This window comes from Ahaetulla prasina, chromosome 10 (assembly GCF_028640845.1).
Source record: "Ahaetulla prasina isolate Xishuangbanna chromosome 10, ASM2864084v1, whole genome shotgun sequence".
NCBI classification, from domain to species: domain Eukaryota; kingdom Metazoa; phylum Chordata; class Lepidosauria; order Squamata; family Colubridae; genus Ahaetulla; species Ahaetulla prasina.
In genome coordinates this window covers 12,572,886-12,587,872 of record NC_080548.1, presented here as the reverse complement: position 1 = coordinate 12,587,872, position 14,987 = coordinate 12,572,886, and the positions used below count along the sequence as shown (strand labels likewise).

At 43.9% G+C, this 14,987-nt stretch overlaps 1 protein-coding gene across 5 annotated transcripts in view; it reads right to left on the bottom strand.

The window, feature by feature from the left end:
* Positions 1 to 14,987, bottom strand: part of NIPAL3 (NIPA like domain containing 3) — a 48,706-nt gene that overhangs the window by 3,342 nt on the left and 30,377 nt on the right. For all 5 annotated transcript variants that reach the window (XM_058195741.1, XM_058195740.1, XM_058195742.1 and 2 more), the window contains 5 exons: positions 9,922 to 10,018; positions 7,271 to 7,406; positions 4,172 to 4,260; positions 3,884 to 3,947; positions 367 to 461 (listed from right to left, as the gene is read on the bottom strand). In XM_058195741.1, coding sequence (XP_058051724.1) covers positions 367 to 461; positions 3,884 to 3,947; positions 4,172 to 4,260; positions 7,271 to 7,406; positions 9,922 to 10,018 — 481 coding nt within the window. The remainder of the gene's footprint in view (positions 1 to 366; positions 462 to 3,883; positions 3,948 to 4,171; positions 4,261 to 7,270; positions 7,407 to 9,921; positions 10,019 to 14,987) is intronic.

Below are 14,987 nucleotides of genomic sequence, written 5' to 3'. Positions count from 1 at the left end.
AGTAAATACCACCTCTGACTGGCTTCGCCCCCATCTATTCTCTGCCTCCCGAGTCCCAGCTGATTGAGAGGAAATGGGGATTTTACAGTATCCTTCCCCTGGAGTGGGGTGGGAATGGACATTTTACAGTATCCTTCCCCTGCCTCACCCACCAAGCCACACCCACCCACCAAGCCACACCCACAGAACCGGTAGTAAAAAAAATTGAATCCCACCACTGTTAAATGCCCCGTTTTTGTACCTGACCTACAGCAAGTGGTACAACTAAATAATAAGGTGGGGTGAGGTGTGGGGAGTAGACGAATTTTTCCCAAAGCCTGTCAGTTTTTACCAGTTTATCAAAAAGGTACTAGATTTTAAGATTACTTGGCATGGCATCCATGGAGATATAAGGCTCAAAAAAGACACATTTCCTCTTGTTTCTAGTGATCAGAAAGACGCCTAGAAAGGCAATGAGGCACCTGAAAGAGATTTTAAAAGGACAAGATAAAGAAGTTTAAAACATAGGTACGAGAAAAACCTGGCTGACAGCTAAGTCTTACCTACACCTTTGACCTGGCAGAAAGTGACTCCTCAGTCTACATCAGAGGTCTTCCAATTTGGCCGCTTTAAGACTTGTGGACGTCAACTCCCTCATAGCTGGCTGGAGAATTCTGGGAGTTGACGTCCACAAGTCTTAAAGCTGCCAAGTTTGAAGACCTCTGGTCTACATGCTGCTGCCTCAGTTCATGGAAAAGTAAACATTTCCAGACACTTTCGAAGTGAAACATCTGTGAAGAGCAGGAACATCAAAAAATAGTCCTAACTAAATTTAGTTCTTTCCAAAGCCATAGGGAGAGCTGAAGTGCCCTTCTAACTCTCTGAGAAATTTACCCAGACCTTGTTTGTCTCACTTAAAATAGTTGTGCAGGCGCCTTCTCTACCTCAACATAAATTCTTAAGGGAAAGAACAGTGTCGGGCGGCTTTGCAGGAACGAGGACATCGTCATTATTATGGTCAACTGCAGAGTCAGCCAGATGTTTAGACTAGATTTGGCATTTTTATCTGCCTGTTGAGTCCTTTCTATGGAGCCGAGATAGGCAAGGGCTGTTAATAGTATTAAGAGTGTCATCCCAGGATGTCAGCTCTTCCAAGTAAAGCTGCCTTTTGCAATTGACGGATGGTGAACCTGTCAATGACGATGGCGTTCAAGTGGTGCTCTGGTTATTTTGGGATTGCACCAGTGGTGGTATTCAGCCGTTTCTATCTGATTCGGGCAAACTGGTAGTGGCATCTGCTGGAAGCTCCTCCCACTCGCCCGGACATCATCACGTCCCATTTTTGATGCTCTGCGCATGCGTGCGCACTCGCATTTACAAACCAGTAGCGAAGGTAAGTGAATACCACCCAAACCTTGAATTGCACCCAAGACTCCTTTTACCATTCGTACCATTCACTTTCTTATTTTTAAGAGCAGTGGAAACTGACGCAGGCAGAATAGGAGGAGAGGAAAGAAGGGTGAAGAGATGATATTCCGATTTTCTTGAAAAGAACAGCATCCACTGCTCCCATGGATTCTCTCCAGGAAGAAGGGCTCCTAGGCATCTCCCCCCTTAAGTACTCCTTTTGACATACCAATTCTGAACTGACAACCTTTTCTATATCTAGTGGTGTCCAGCAATACAGCGTAAGTCCTGCCCCGTGCATTGCATAATGCATGCACAGGGCTTCTGTCCTGACACTCCTTCCTTTATCAGTCTGTCCTCACTATTTCCAACTTCTGCAGACACTGATCCCCATAAGTTCTCAGGACTGTCCTAGTAAATATAAGGCCTGAAGTTTTCGGTCAAGAGGATGCGACCCTTCTTCTGAGTCACATTCCCTGAGAGAGATACACCTGGTGGGACCCAGAAGAAGGGCCTTCTCCATGGTGGCTCCCTCTCTCTGGAACATCACTCCCCCAGAGATTAGAATGGCCCCCACTGTAATACTCTTCCGGAAGGTGCTGAAGACCTGGTTCTGCCAGCGGGCCTGTGGAACCCAGAGTGGGATGGAGCCCATTAAATGTCTCATGTGACCTGCTGTTATTGGGGTGTGGGGGGTTGTTTTTATTGACTTTGAAGTTTATTGACTTTATTGACTTATTGAAGTTGACTTTGTATATAATATACAAATGGATGAAGACTATTGCTTGACATAGTGTAAGCCGCCCTGAGTCTTCGGAGAAGGGCGGGATATAAATGCAAATAATAAATAAATAAAATAATAAATAAATTATATCATACTATATTAATTTATTTGATTCCTTTTATTAGTTTTATTGTTTTAAATGTGGTTTTATACTCTGTAAGCCGCCTTGAGTTGCCATGGGTGAATAGGCAGCAATATAAATTATATATATATATATATATAAAATTATATAATGGTTGCTTAGCAACCATTCATTCAGCGAACATTCAAAGTTATGCTGGCACTGAACAGAGAGACTTATGGCTCAAACGTGCAGCTGTCACAACCTCCTTGCAGTCACACAATCACAATTTGAGCGCTTGGCAACACAATTATAATGGTTGCAGTGCCCCATGGTCACGGGATCATCACTTGCAACCTTCACTGGCAGATTCCGACCAGCAACGCCAATAGGGAAGCTGGCAGGAAGTGGCAAGTTGTGGTCATGTGATGTTGCGTTTAATGCCCGTGCAGAAGTTGCACAGCAACAGCAACCAGAATTGCCATTGTAAGTTGGCACGGTCATGTGATTTTTTTTTTCAATTCACAACTGTGTTGTCTAGTTTCCAGTCCAATTAGGGCCATTAACTGAAGACTATCTGTAGACATTTCCGACTGTATCAAGCAATCTTGGTAGAGATTGGGATAGTGTGATAGTGTTTCCCAGTTCAGGAAACTCCAGGCAGGGTTGTGAGTGAGAATTTTTTTTTGTTGTTGTTGTTTACATTTATATTCCGCCCTTCTCCGAAGACTCAGGGCGGCTTACAGTGTATAAGGCAATAGTCTCATTCTATTTTGTATATTTTTTTACAAAGTCAACTTATTGTCCCCCCAACAATCTGGGTCCTCATTTTACCTACCTTATAAAGGATGGAAGGCTGAGTCAACCTTGGGCCGGGCTTGAACCTGCAGTAATTGCAGGCTACTGTGTTCTAATAACAGGCTTCTTAACAGCCTGAGCTATCCCGGCCCCTATCAGCTATCAATTGGTTTCATGAGATGCTTTTCAGGCAACCAAGAATCCATCCACAAATGTTGCCAAACCAATTAGCAAAGAGTGGGCAACTAACAGCCCTCAAACTCTGTTTTCAGTAAGCTGAAATGATTGATGCCGTTTCCCACTATTCTGAGATAAAAGATGATCAAAGAAGCCTTCCAATAGCCACCATACGTTAAAAAGAACCAGCTTACCAAACAGAGAAAAAGGAAATGCAGGAGACACAGGGTAGCCAAAGCCAATGAGTTAGATCCAAGGGTGAAATCCAACATGTTCTGGAGAACCGGTATCAGAAATTTTGAGTAGTTTGGAGAATCGGCAAATACCACCTCTGGCTGGCCTCAGAGTGGGGAGGGAATGGGGATTTTGTAGTATGCTTCCCCTGGAGTGGGGTGGGAATGGAGATTTTGCAATGTCCTTTCCCCCAGGAATGGGGAGGGAATGCGGATTTTGCAGTATCCTTCCCCTGGAATGGGGTGGGAATGGAGATTTTGCAATGTCCTTCCCCCAGGAGTTGGGAGGAAATGGAGATTTTGCAATATCCTTCCCCTGCCACGCCCACCAATCCACCCCCACCAATTGACACCACCCTAGGCCCACCAAGCCACGCCCACAGAACCAGTAGTAAAAAAAAAAAATGGATTTCACCGCTGGTTAGATTAATATTGTAAACTTACCCCAAACAAAACATACAAACATGAAGAACATCTTCTCCAATAAAGTCCAAATAAAAAGTTGCACCTGGAGAGAAAAGAAGCCTTTTCAAATAGAAAAACAGTTTCTAAAGGGAGGCACAGAATCTTGTTATCAACGAAGACTATTCATTTTAGGCATTAAAATATATATTTCAAGGTAAGCATTAGGTTAGGGATTCTCTCCCGGGGATGGGAAAGAAGGCAAAATCCATTTCAGGTTATTTGCTGGTCAGCTCCTGTCACGATTTGAATGCACCAATATACGCCTACCTGCTGTAATTCCTATCACAGTAGACAGGATATAACCCACACTGGCAATCTGGGACACATCATACAAGTGGGAAGCCTGGGTTAAAAATCTAGGAGAAAAATAAATACAATGGAAGAAAAGAGAAAATCAGACAACACCGCCCATAAATAAATAACAAAACATTTCAGGAAAAGCCAAAGATGTTTCAGCAAAAAAAAGGGGAAACTTATAAACCACGAACCAAAAACGGGATCGCTGGTCAGAGATTTAGCTGCTGATCTTGGTGGCAAAACAAGCAAAACAAGACAAATTCCTTGTGTGTCTAATCACACTTGGCCAATTAAAAAATTCTATTCTATTCTATTCTATTCTATTCTATTCTATTCTATTCTATTCTATTCTATTCTATTCTATTCTATTCTATTCTATTCTGGTCTGGTCTGGTCTGGTCTAGTTTAGTCTAGTTTAATTCTATTCTATTCTATTCGCCTGGTGAAATTTCAGCTCATTCCAAAATGTCTAGGTCCGTGATGGCGAACCTAGCCATATCAGTGGGCACGCGAGCTCAGCTACCGGTGCACATGTGCGCGATGGCCAGCTGATTTTCAGGCCTTCTGGGCCCACTAGAAGTAGGGAAACAGGCTGTCTCCTGCCTCCGGAGGGCCGGGTGGGTGGGTGAGGAAGGCCCGTTTTTCTCTCACCTGGCTCCAGAGCCTCTCTAGGAGTCTCTGGAGGCTGGGAACAGCAAAAAAACTTCCAACCTGTCCAACCGGAAGTTGGCAAATGAGCAGTTTCTGGCCTCTGGAGGGCCTCCGGGGGTGGGTGGGAAAGTCCGTTTTCGCCCTCCCCAAACTCATAGAGACGTTCTGGAGCCAGGTGAGAGAGAAAAATGTGCCTACCGGGCCATCACATGCCAGGAGCAGGGGGGGAGGGAGGGGTTGTGTGTGCATACGCGTGGGCAGGGTACATAGAATTATGGGTGTGGGCATGTGCGCGTGTGACACCCCCCTGCCCACTGGCATGCAATGGCAAAAAGGTTAGCCATCACTGGTCTAGGTAATGTTTTACAACGAGGGATCGTTGGTGCTCTCTTGAGCTTGGTGGACTTTTTTGTAGACGTTTCATTACCCAAACCATATAACATCATCAGTGCTGCCGGTGTTGCTTCGTTTGGATAATTACAAATCACAAATAGAAAAACAGAGTTGGAAGGGACCTTGGAGGTCTTCTAGTCTAACCCCCTGCTTAGGCAGGAAATTCTATACCATTTCAGACAAATGGTTGTCCAACCTCTTCTTAAAAACTTCCAATGTTGGACAATTCACAACTTCTGGAGGCAAGTTGTTCCACTGATTAATTGTTCTAATTAAATGTTCTGCAAGAAAACAACCCATCTCAGAAATCCCCAAGGACCCTTAATTTCAATCCTGAGCTACAAATATTCTCCTCTTTTGGTTGTACACATAGACGTCAAATGCTCTAGAAAGCACGCAAATGGGAAAAATCTTCATAACTTTAAGATGTGAGGACTTCAACTCCCAGAATCCCCCAGCCAGCCATGGGACCAGAATTTTTTTTTTTTGTTTACATTTATACCCCGCCCTTCTCCGAAGACTCAGGGCGGCTTACAGTGTATAAGGCAATAGTCTCATTCTATTTGTATATTTTTACAAAGTCAACTTATTGCCCCCCCAACAATCTGGGTCCTCATTTTACCTACCTTATAAAGGATGGAAGGCTGAGTCAACCTTGGGCCGGGCTTGAACCTGCAGTAATTGCAGGCTTTGTGTTCTTAATAACAGGCCTTACCAGCCTGAGCTATCCGGCCCCCATTTCCATTGCTAAGCAAGGTGATCAAGTGACCTGTGCTTGATTTTATGACTTTTTTGTCCCAGTTGTTAAGCAAATCGCTGTAGCTATTTACAGAGAACCTTGTGGTTGTTAATTGAATCTGACGTTCCCCCCACTGACTTTGCTTGCTTCCCAGTTGGGAAGGTTGCAAATGAGGATCCATGACCCCCGCTGCAACCATTGTAAGCACACTGCCATTTGTCAAGTGGCCAAATTTTGATCCCATGACTTGTAGGGATGCTGCAACAGTCATAAGTGTGAGCACTGGTCATAAGTCACTGTTTTGACTTTTTGACTCATGAATAGAATAAAATATAGAACAGAACAGAATAGAATAGAACAGGAGAGGAGAGGAGAGGAGAGGAGAGGAGAGAAGAGAAGAGAAGAGAAGAGAAGAGAAGAGAAGCATGCATAAGAGCACCAGCGTGCCTACCATCCCTGTCCTAATGTTCCCTTTAATTTTATTCATTTTATGTATTCAATTCATGCTTTTATATATTATCTAATAAGTACCTGACAAATTAAATAAATAAACAAATAAAATAAATGAAGAGAAGAGAAGAGAAGAGAAGAGAAGAGAAGAGAGCTATGGAAATTAGGTATTCAGCAGAATGATGGTACGGGGAAAAATCTGTTTCTGTGTCTAGTTGTTTTGATGCCCCATAGCAATGTCCTGAGGGGAGGAGTTGAAATAGTTTATGTCCAGGATGCGAGGGATCTGCAGATACTTTCTCAGCCCTCCTTCTGACCCATGCAACATACTGGTCTTCTATGGAAGGCAGGCAGGTTGCAATTGTTTTCTTTTTTGGTCGCTGGACCAAAGTATAGCTTTGGCTACCAACTATGATGTTTTCAAATGGAACCTTAAGACCCAGAAAAAATACCTCTCCTTATATTGTAAAAGGAAGGAAGGTCTCCATCCCTCTGAGAACACTTCCAGGAAGCCACACAAGATGCAAAGAGTGTGGGAAGTCGGCATTTAGCTGTGTTGTTCCCAAATGACCCTCCTCCACCCCACCCTCCCCCAAAGTCTCTTCAGAACAGGAAATTATTCAAATTGTTAGTAAAAGGCCTTATCTCCGGCCAGAAACAGCGAGAAGAATCCAATTACCTAGTTTCCAGTGCTACCTGCCACACAGGCTCTATTTTTGATCTATAATTCATTTTAATTAAATTTGAATTACCTTGACATTTGGTGGCGAGCTGCAGGAAGAAAATACACATTTGGGGAGAAAGGAAGAAAGCAAGCAAGCTCGGGTCCCACTTACTCTGCCTGAAAGGCTGTTGTCGCCACCATGCACACCGCCATGATGTAGAAGATGGGGTAGCCCAGCTGCATATTCCCCCGAATGGAAACCGCGACCATGCCCACAACGGCTTTGACGGTAACGACAGTCATGGAACCTGGAAAACCGCCAAGGTAACAACCCTCATTTTGCTCAAGAGCAACGACTAACAACAACGAGCGAAAAACAGTACAAGTAGTCCTTGACTTCTGGCCACAATTGAGCCCCAAATTTCTGTGGCTGAGTGAGACATGTTTTTACGCGAGTTTTGCCTCGTTTTACGACTTTTCTAGCCACAGCTGTTAAGTGAATCACCCCGGTTATTAGTAACACAGTTAAGTGAATCTGATTTTCCCCATTCACTTTGCTTTTCAGAAAGTCTCAAAAAGGGGATCACATGACCTCCGGACACTGCAACGGTCATAAATATGAGTCGGTTGCCAAGAGTCTGAATTCTGATCGTGTGACCATGGGGATGCTGCAACGGTCATATGTATAGGTGGTCCTCGAATTACCACAGTTCGTTTAGTGACAGTTCAAAGTTACAACAGCACTGGAAAAAGTGACTTACGGCCATTTTTCACACTTACGACTGCTCCAGCATCCCCACTGATCAAAATTCAGACACTTGGCAACTGACTCATATTAATGACCGTTGCAGTGCCCTGGGCTCATATCAATCACTTTTTGAGAAGCAAAGTCAATGGGGAAGCTGGATTCACTTAACAACCGTGCTACTAACTTAACAACTGCAGTGATTCCCTTAACAACAGTGGCAAGAAAGATCACAAAATCGGGTGAAATTCACTTAACAAATGTTTCACCTAGCAACAGAAATTTTGGGCTCGATTGTGGTCGTAAGTCGAGGACTACCCTATAATGGGAATTGCCGAGACCCCATCAACAGGAACAAGAACTTAACTTATTCAGCTCTCTCTGACAACTCAACCCTTCATGAATTGACCCACACTCTGTCAAGGACCTAGGACTACTCATTTCTAAAGATCTAAGTCCCAGAGCTCACTGTAACATCATTACAAAAAAGGCTTTAAGAGTTGTAAATCTTATTTTACGAAGTTTTCTCTCTGGTAACAGAGAGTATTCCAAACAAGGGCATATAAAACCTTTGCCAGACCTATACTTGATTACTGTTCACCTGCCTGGAACCCTCACTATATTTCAGACATCATTACATTAGAAGGGGTCCAGCAATATTTTACTAGGAGAGTTCTCGAATCTTCTGCTCAAAGTAAAATTCCCTATCCCACCAGGCTTGAAATCTTAGGTCTAGAAAGCTTCGAACTATGTAGTCTACATTTTGATCTATTTCGACCTTCATAAGATTATTTACCAAAACGTTCTACCTCTAAATGAATACTTTAATTTCAACCATATTAATACAAGGCCCATCAAGAGATTTAAATTCAATGTAATTCGCTCTAATCTTAATTGTAGGAAATATGACTTCTACAATAGAATAGTAAATGTCTGGAACACACTAACTGATCCTGTTTTTAGTCTCTCTAATCCCCATACTTTTCACCGTAAACTGTCTATCATGGACCTTTCATGTTTCTTAAGAGGTCCCTAAGGGGGCGAGCATAAGCGCACCAGCATGCCTACTGTCCCTGTCTTGCTGTTCCCAATTATATGTAATCATTCTATGTGTTTATGGCTATGTTTTGCCAATTTATATCCTTTTTTTTGTGCCAAAATTTTTTCATGTGTCCATGTCTGTGTCTACTCTGTTACTTGTCTTCTTGTATTTGTTGACAAAATAAATAAATAAATAAATAATTTTTTAATCTGGATATTATTCATGAGGCTTTGTCTAAGCAGCCATCTTCCTGGTGTCCCAGAGTTTGGAGCCAGACTTGAAACCCATTAAATAAATAAGTAAATAAATATATGTATTTTTTGGAGTATAAGACACACCTTTTTTCCCCCCAAAAAAGAGGGTGAAAATCTGGGTGCGTCTTATACTCTGAATGTAGCCCCGTCCAGCTTCTCAAACGGAGGTTTCAGAGACTGAAAGAAGCTTCAAGTAAGAAGCTCCCAAACAGAGCTTCAGAAAAGAAGCCCCCAAACAGAGCTTCCAAAAAGAAGCCCCCAAATAGAGCTTCAGAAAAAAAGCCCCAAACAGAGCTTCAGAGGCTTTTTTCCTGAAGTTCTGTTTTGGAAGCTTTCAGAGGCAGAAAAAAAAAAGTTTTTTCTGAAACAGAGTTTCAGAGGCAGAAAAAAAAGCAAAAAAAAGCAAGGCACAGAGCTCACAACCAAGGAACCTGTTGCTAAAATTCACCTCTGGGAACAGCTGATTGGGGGTATTCCAGGAGGCCAATCCACCTGCCAATCAGCTTTTTTCTTATTTTCCTCCCCAAAAACTAAGGTGCGTCTTATACTCTGAAAAATACAGTATTTTGTTGATATCTGACTCCTCTAGGGGTTTTGGATCAGGATTTCTGGAAAATGCAGATCACAAAAACGAACCACCTTTGGGAAAGCTGAATGGAGATTAACCCTCACACGCATCCCGCGTGCATGAATGTGCTTCTTGGCTAATCAGAGGCCGAGGTTTTAACAATCCAGTTTGTGAAACCGAACTTACGTAAAGAGGAAGAGGAGAAGAAACTTACCAAGGAGGGCCACCAGAAGCAGAATCACCACAATATAGTTTGCTTTCTTCTCCTTGTAGAAATATAAAAGCAGGCAGAACAGAATAATCTCCACCAGCTAATGAAAGAAAAGAGAGAAATGAAACTGGGTTTCCAGGGTTTGGGTTTTTCCCCACATTCTTGCCCTTACAGGCTGAAGAGAAAGACACCCCACCTCCTTTGGAAATGAAAAAGGGGTTCCCTCCTGCCTTAGTTCTCCAGAGATCTGGGAGCTGGAGTTTGCATTCCAAGTGCAAGTAGTCTTTGAATTACAACCATATTAAAAAGGTAAAGATTCCCCTCGCACATACATGCTAGTCGTTCCCGATTCTAGGGGTGGTGCTCATCTCTGTTTCAAATCTGAAGAGCCAGCGCTGTCCGAAGACACCTCCGTGGTCATGTGGCCGGCATGACTCAATGCTCAAAGGCGCAGGGAACACTGTTACCTTCCCACCAAAGGTGGTCCCTATTTTTCTACTTGCATTTTTTAGGTGCTTTCAAACTGCTAGGGTGGCAGAAGCTGGGACAAGTAACGGGAGCTCACCCCGTTATGCGGCACTAGGGATTTGAACCGCTGAACTGCTGACCTTTCGGTTGACAAGCTCAGCATCTTAGCCACTGAGCCACCGTGTCCCTTTCAACCATATTGGAAGATGCCTATTAGGATCACAAGTTGTAATGGTGGTAAAATGATTTTACTTTTTTGTGACAGTCATTAAGTGAACACGGTGGTCATAAGTGTAAGCCATTGTTCACCATGGGCTGGAAGTGCCCATTTTTAGCAAAACTGCCACAAAATGCAGTCACATGACTACAGGACATGGCAAAAGGCCGTAAATATAGGTAGTCCTTGACTTACGACCGCAATTGAGCCCCAAATTTCTGTGGCTAAGGGAGATAGTTGTTAAGTGAATTTTTCTCCATTCTACCACCTTTCTCGCCAGAATTGTTAAGGTCATAACACGGTTGTTAAATGAATCGGGCTTCCCCATTGACTTTGCTTCTCAAAAGGTTGCAAAAGGTGTTGATATGACCCCCAAGACAATGCAATTGTCATAATATGAGTCAGTTGCCAAGTATCTGAATTTTGATCATGTAGCCATGGGGATGCTACAATAGACTTAAGTGCAAAAAATGGTCACAAGTTACCTTTTTCAGTGACATAACTTTGAACGGTCACTAAATGAACTGTTGTAAGTAGAGGAATGCCTGTACGCGTTGCTTAGTGCCCAAAATAGAGTCACGTGACTGTGGGGAAGTTGTGACCTACCTGAAAAAGAGGACTTATGAGCTGTGGTGAAGGGACATAGTGGCTTAGTGGGTAAGATGCTGAGCTTGCTGATCGAAAGGTCGGCAGTTCAACGGTTCAAATCCCTAGTACTGCCGCGTAATTGGGTGAGCTCCCGTTACTTGTCCCAGCTTCTGCCAACCTAGCAGTTCGAAAGCACGTAAAAAATGCAAGTAGAAAAATAGGGACCACCTTGGTGGGAATTTAACAGCGTAACAGCATGACCATGGAGACTTCTTTGAACAGCACCGGCTCTTTGGCTTTGAAATGGAGATGAGCACCACCCCCTAAAGTCGGGAATGACTAGCACAGATGTGCCAGGGGAACCTTTACTTTTTATGAGCTGTGGTGGCACAGTGGTTAGAGTGCAGTATTGCAGGCTACTTCTGCTAACTGAGGGCTGCCAGTACTTTGGCAATTTGAGTCTCACTAGGCTCAAGGTTGACTCAAGGACTTTCATCCTTCCGAGGTGGGTAAAATGAGGACCCAGCTTGTTGGGGGAAATATGCTGACTCTGAAAACCGCTTAGAGAAGGCAGTAAGGCACTGTGAAGCGGTATATAAGTCTAAGTGCTATTGCTATTATGATCCAGCTCTGAAGGGGAATTTCCCCCAATGATCATTAGGACTTCAGATTTGGGTCGTAAATCCCCTTTTTCAGGTAGGTCATAACTTTGAACAGTCACTACCTGTATCAGTTTAGGAGGACTGAATTATAGATTAGATTTCTCACATTGCACTAAGCATGGCTGGCTGGGGAATTCTGGGAATTGAAGTCCACAGGTCTTAAAGTTGCCAAGATTGGACACCCCTGGCTTAGGTGGAATGCAGTTGATTTTATCTATTTGTTAAAAGCTGATTCTGCCTTTTCTGCAGGAACTCAAGGCCACGCATACAACACTCCGTGAGCTAAGCTTCACCCACCACAACAGCACAGCTAAAGAGACTGGGCTTAGGGGAAAGCAGGGGTGGGACTCAGCCGGTTCGGATCGGTTCGGGCGAACCAGTAGTTCCAGTGAGCAGTTAGCCCCACCCACCCACCCTGCCCTTTCCTGTCCTACATTTCCCTGTTTTTTTAGCTCAGCTGATTCGTGCGACACAGCGGATTCCCACGCCTCAACTGTTTTACTCACCGGCATTGACATAGTAGGTAAGTTTTTAAGCTTAAAATGGGCAGTTTTTGAATGCTGTGCGCATGCAAAGCGTGTGTTTGGTGCGCACGTGTGTGAAGCGCATACTCACCAATCTGTTGTTTAACCCATTGCATCTCACCACTGGGGAAAAGGATTGGCCCAAAGTCATCCAGGGAATTCTCATGACCAAGAGCTGTTGCTAGTCCACATGGCACCTTATTCAAATCCTGAAACTGGGGAGCATGTTTGGCCAGGCATTTTCTGTATCTCCCATTTTGTTCACGAACAAGCAAACATAATCCTGTAAGCTATTAGGCAGTTCCTGAGCAATTATTATTTTAATTATATTCTTATAATCATGTGCAATTATTATTTTAATTATATTATCATCTTCTGTAATTATTATTTTAATTATATACTTTGTTTATGGAGGTTTTATTACATTGAGGTTTGATTAAAACTGTTTATTCAAAATGGATGACCATACACATTTCTAAAATAAATCAGTAAAATCTTCTGGGGCCACGCCTATTTGCTGAGCTGCTTCTTTCTGCTGGCAGATTCCTCATTTTTGGCTGCTTTTGCTCAGAAAGTGAATAGCCTTCCCCCTAAACCAGCTTCTCTCAATAACACACAAATTGATCCTCTGTAGTTTGTAAACCCTAGATTATTAAAATGAGTTGGCCAACTTGGCTTGTTTAACACACTAGAGCAGGGGTCTCCAACCTTGGCAACTTTAAGACAGCTTTGCTGGCCGAGGAATCCTGGGAGTTGAAATCCACAAGTCTTAAAGTTGCCAAGGTTGGAGACCCCTGCACTAGAGCAGGGCTGTCAAACTCCCGGCCCATAGGCCAGATGCATCACATACTGGCCATGCTCGGTTTAGAGAAGGGGGAAAAAGTCCCGATGCATCATGTGACGTCATCGTGACAACGTGAGTTTGACACCCCTGCACTAGAGCTACCAGTAAAATAACCCAAGAGCTTGTGTTTAAATACAACCATCTAGCCCGGATATTGGGTAAGGATAGCAATAGCCATAGAACTTAAGACTTATATGCTACTTCACAGTGCTTTACAGCCCTGTCTAAGCGGTTTACAGAGTCAGCTTCTTGCCTGCAACGATCTGGGTCCTCATTTTACCGACCTTGGAAGGATGGAAGGATGAGTCAACCTTGAGCCATTCAGAATATCTAGAGATACCTAGGGATCTATTGTAACTGCAGATCTAATACTCAATTTGGGATCACATCATGTTAAATCATAACGTTATCCAATTGGTTCGACTTACCGTATTTTTCAGAGTATAAGACGCACTTTTTTCCCTCCTAAAAGTGGTTGAAAATTTGGGTGTGTCTTATACTCCATGTCGTGTCCCACTCCTCCGCTGACGGCTGGGTCCGGGAAATCCGAATCAGGCTTGCCTCTGCAAGTCCTAGCAAAGTCCTCAGAGCAGGCAGGAGACCAGTAAGTGACTTCAGCAAGATAAGTTTGACTTTTGCCTGACTCAGAGACTGCCAGAAAGTAGCTCCTTTATATAGGCCATGGGGTGTGGCTCCATGACTCAGCACTCATTAAGGCCTGCCCCTCCCTTCCCTCTGTAGCCTCCGCCTCTCCAATCTTCTGATGCGAGGGTCACACCAATCAGCTGTTGGTAATAAACCCTCCTCAGGCTCACCTGCTGTGGAGGAGGGGGAGGGGTCTAGCTGCTCCGTTTGCCTGGGCATGGAGTCAGGGCTGGGGCAGGGAGATTCTCCTTCTGCAGTTTGTGTGGGCATGGAGCCAGGACTGGGACCGGGAGGCATACATTCCTCAGTGTGCGGGAGCAGGTAAGAAGGCCCCGGCTGCTCTGAGGGCGGGCAAGACACAACACTCCAAATGTAACCCCATGCGGCGCCCAAAATGGCTACCTGGAACAGCTGTTGCCTTCTCCTACCCCTTCCGCACTTTGCCTGCTTTAGACACCGGAGCTCCCTCCGAGGATCAGCTGTGCTTTTGAAGCTGTTTTTCAACCCCAAGGCAAGCAAAGTGATCTTCCGTGCTTTGCCTGCTTTTCTAATTGCTGCTCCCTCCAATGATCGGCTGTGCTTTAGAAGTTGTTTTCTAGCTCCAACCAGCCCCAACCTCAAAATCAGCAAGCGAACTAATATGCTGAAGCTGACTGGGCTAAGGACTAGCCAGATGAATACCCGGTAGGCAGAATTTTTTTTCAACTTATTTTCCTCCCCAAAAACTAAGGTGCGTCTTATACTCCGAAAAATACGGCAATACAGTGTATTAATACATCATTGCGATTTGCAAATCATAGTTTATGGCAAGGGGGCAGTCAATTTTTTGATGCCTGAGAAACACTCTTAACAAACCTGGAGCTGACAGTGGCAGTATTGTGGCGAGGGCTGTTTGTTTCCTTAAAGCAGGGGTGTCCAAACTTGGCAACTTTAAGACTTGTGGACTTCAAGTCCCAGAATTCCTCATCCAGCTTTGCTTTGCTGGCTGAGGAATTCTGGGAGTTGAAGTCCACAAGTCTTAAAGTTGCCATGTTTGGAAACCCCTGCCTTAAAGCATTGGGGCAGATTCTTGATTATTTTAAACTACAGTCATCCTGTTTCAGAATTTATCTTTCTGAAGA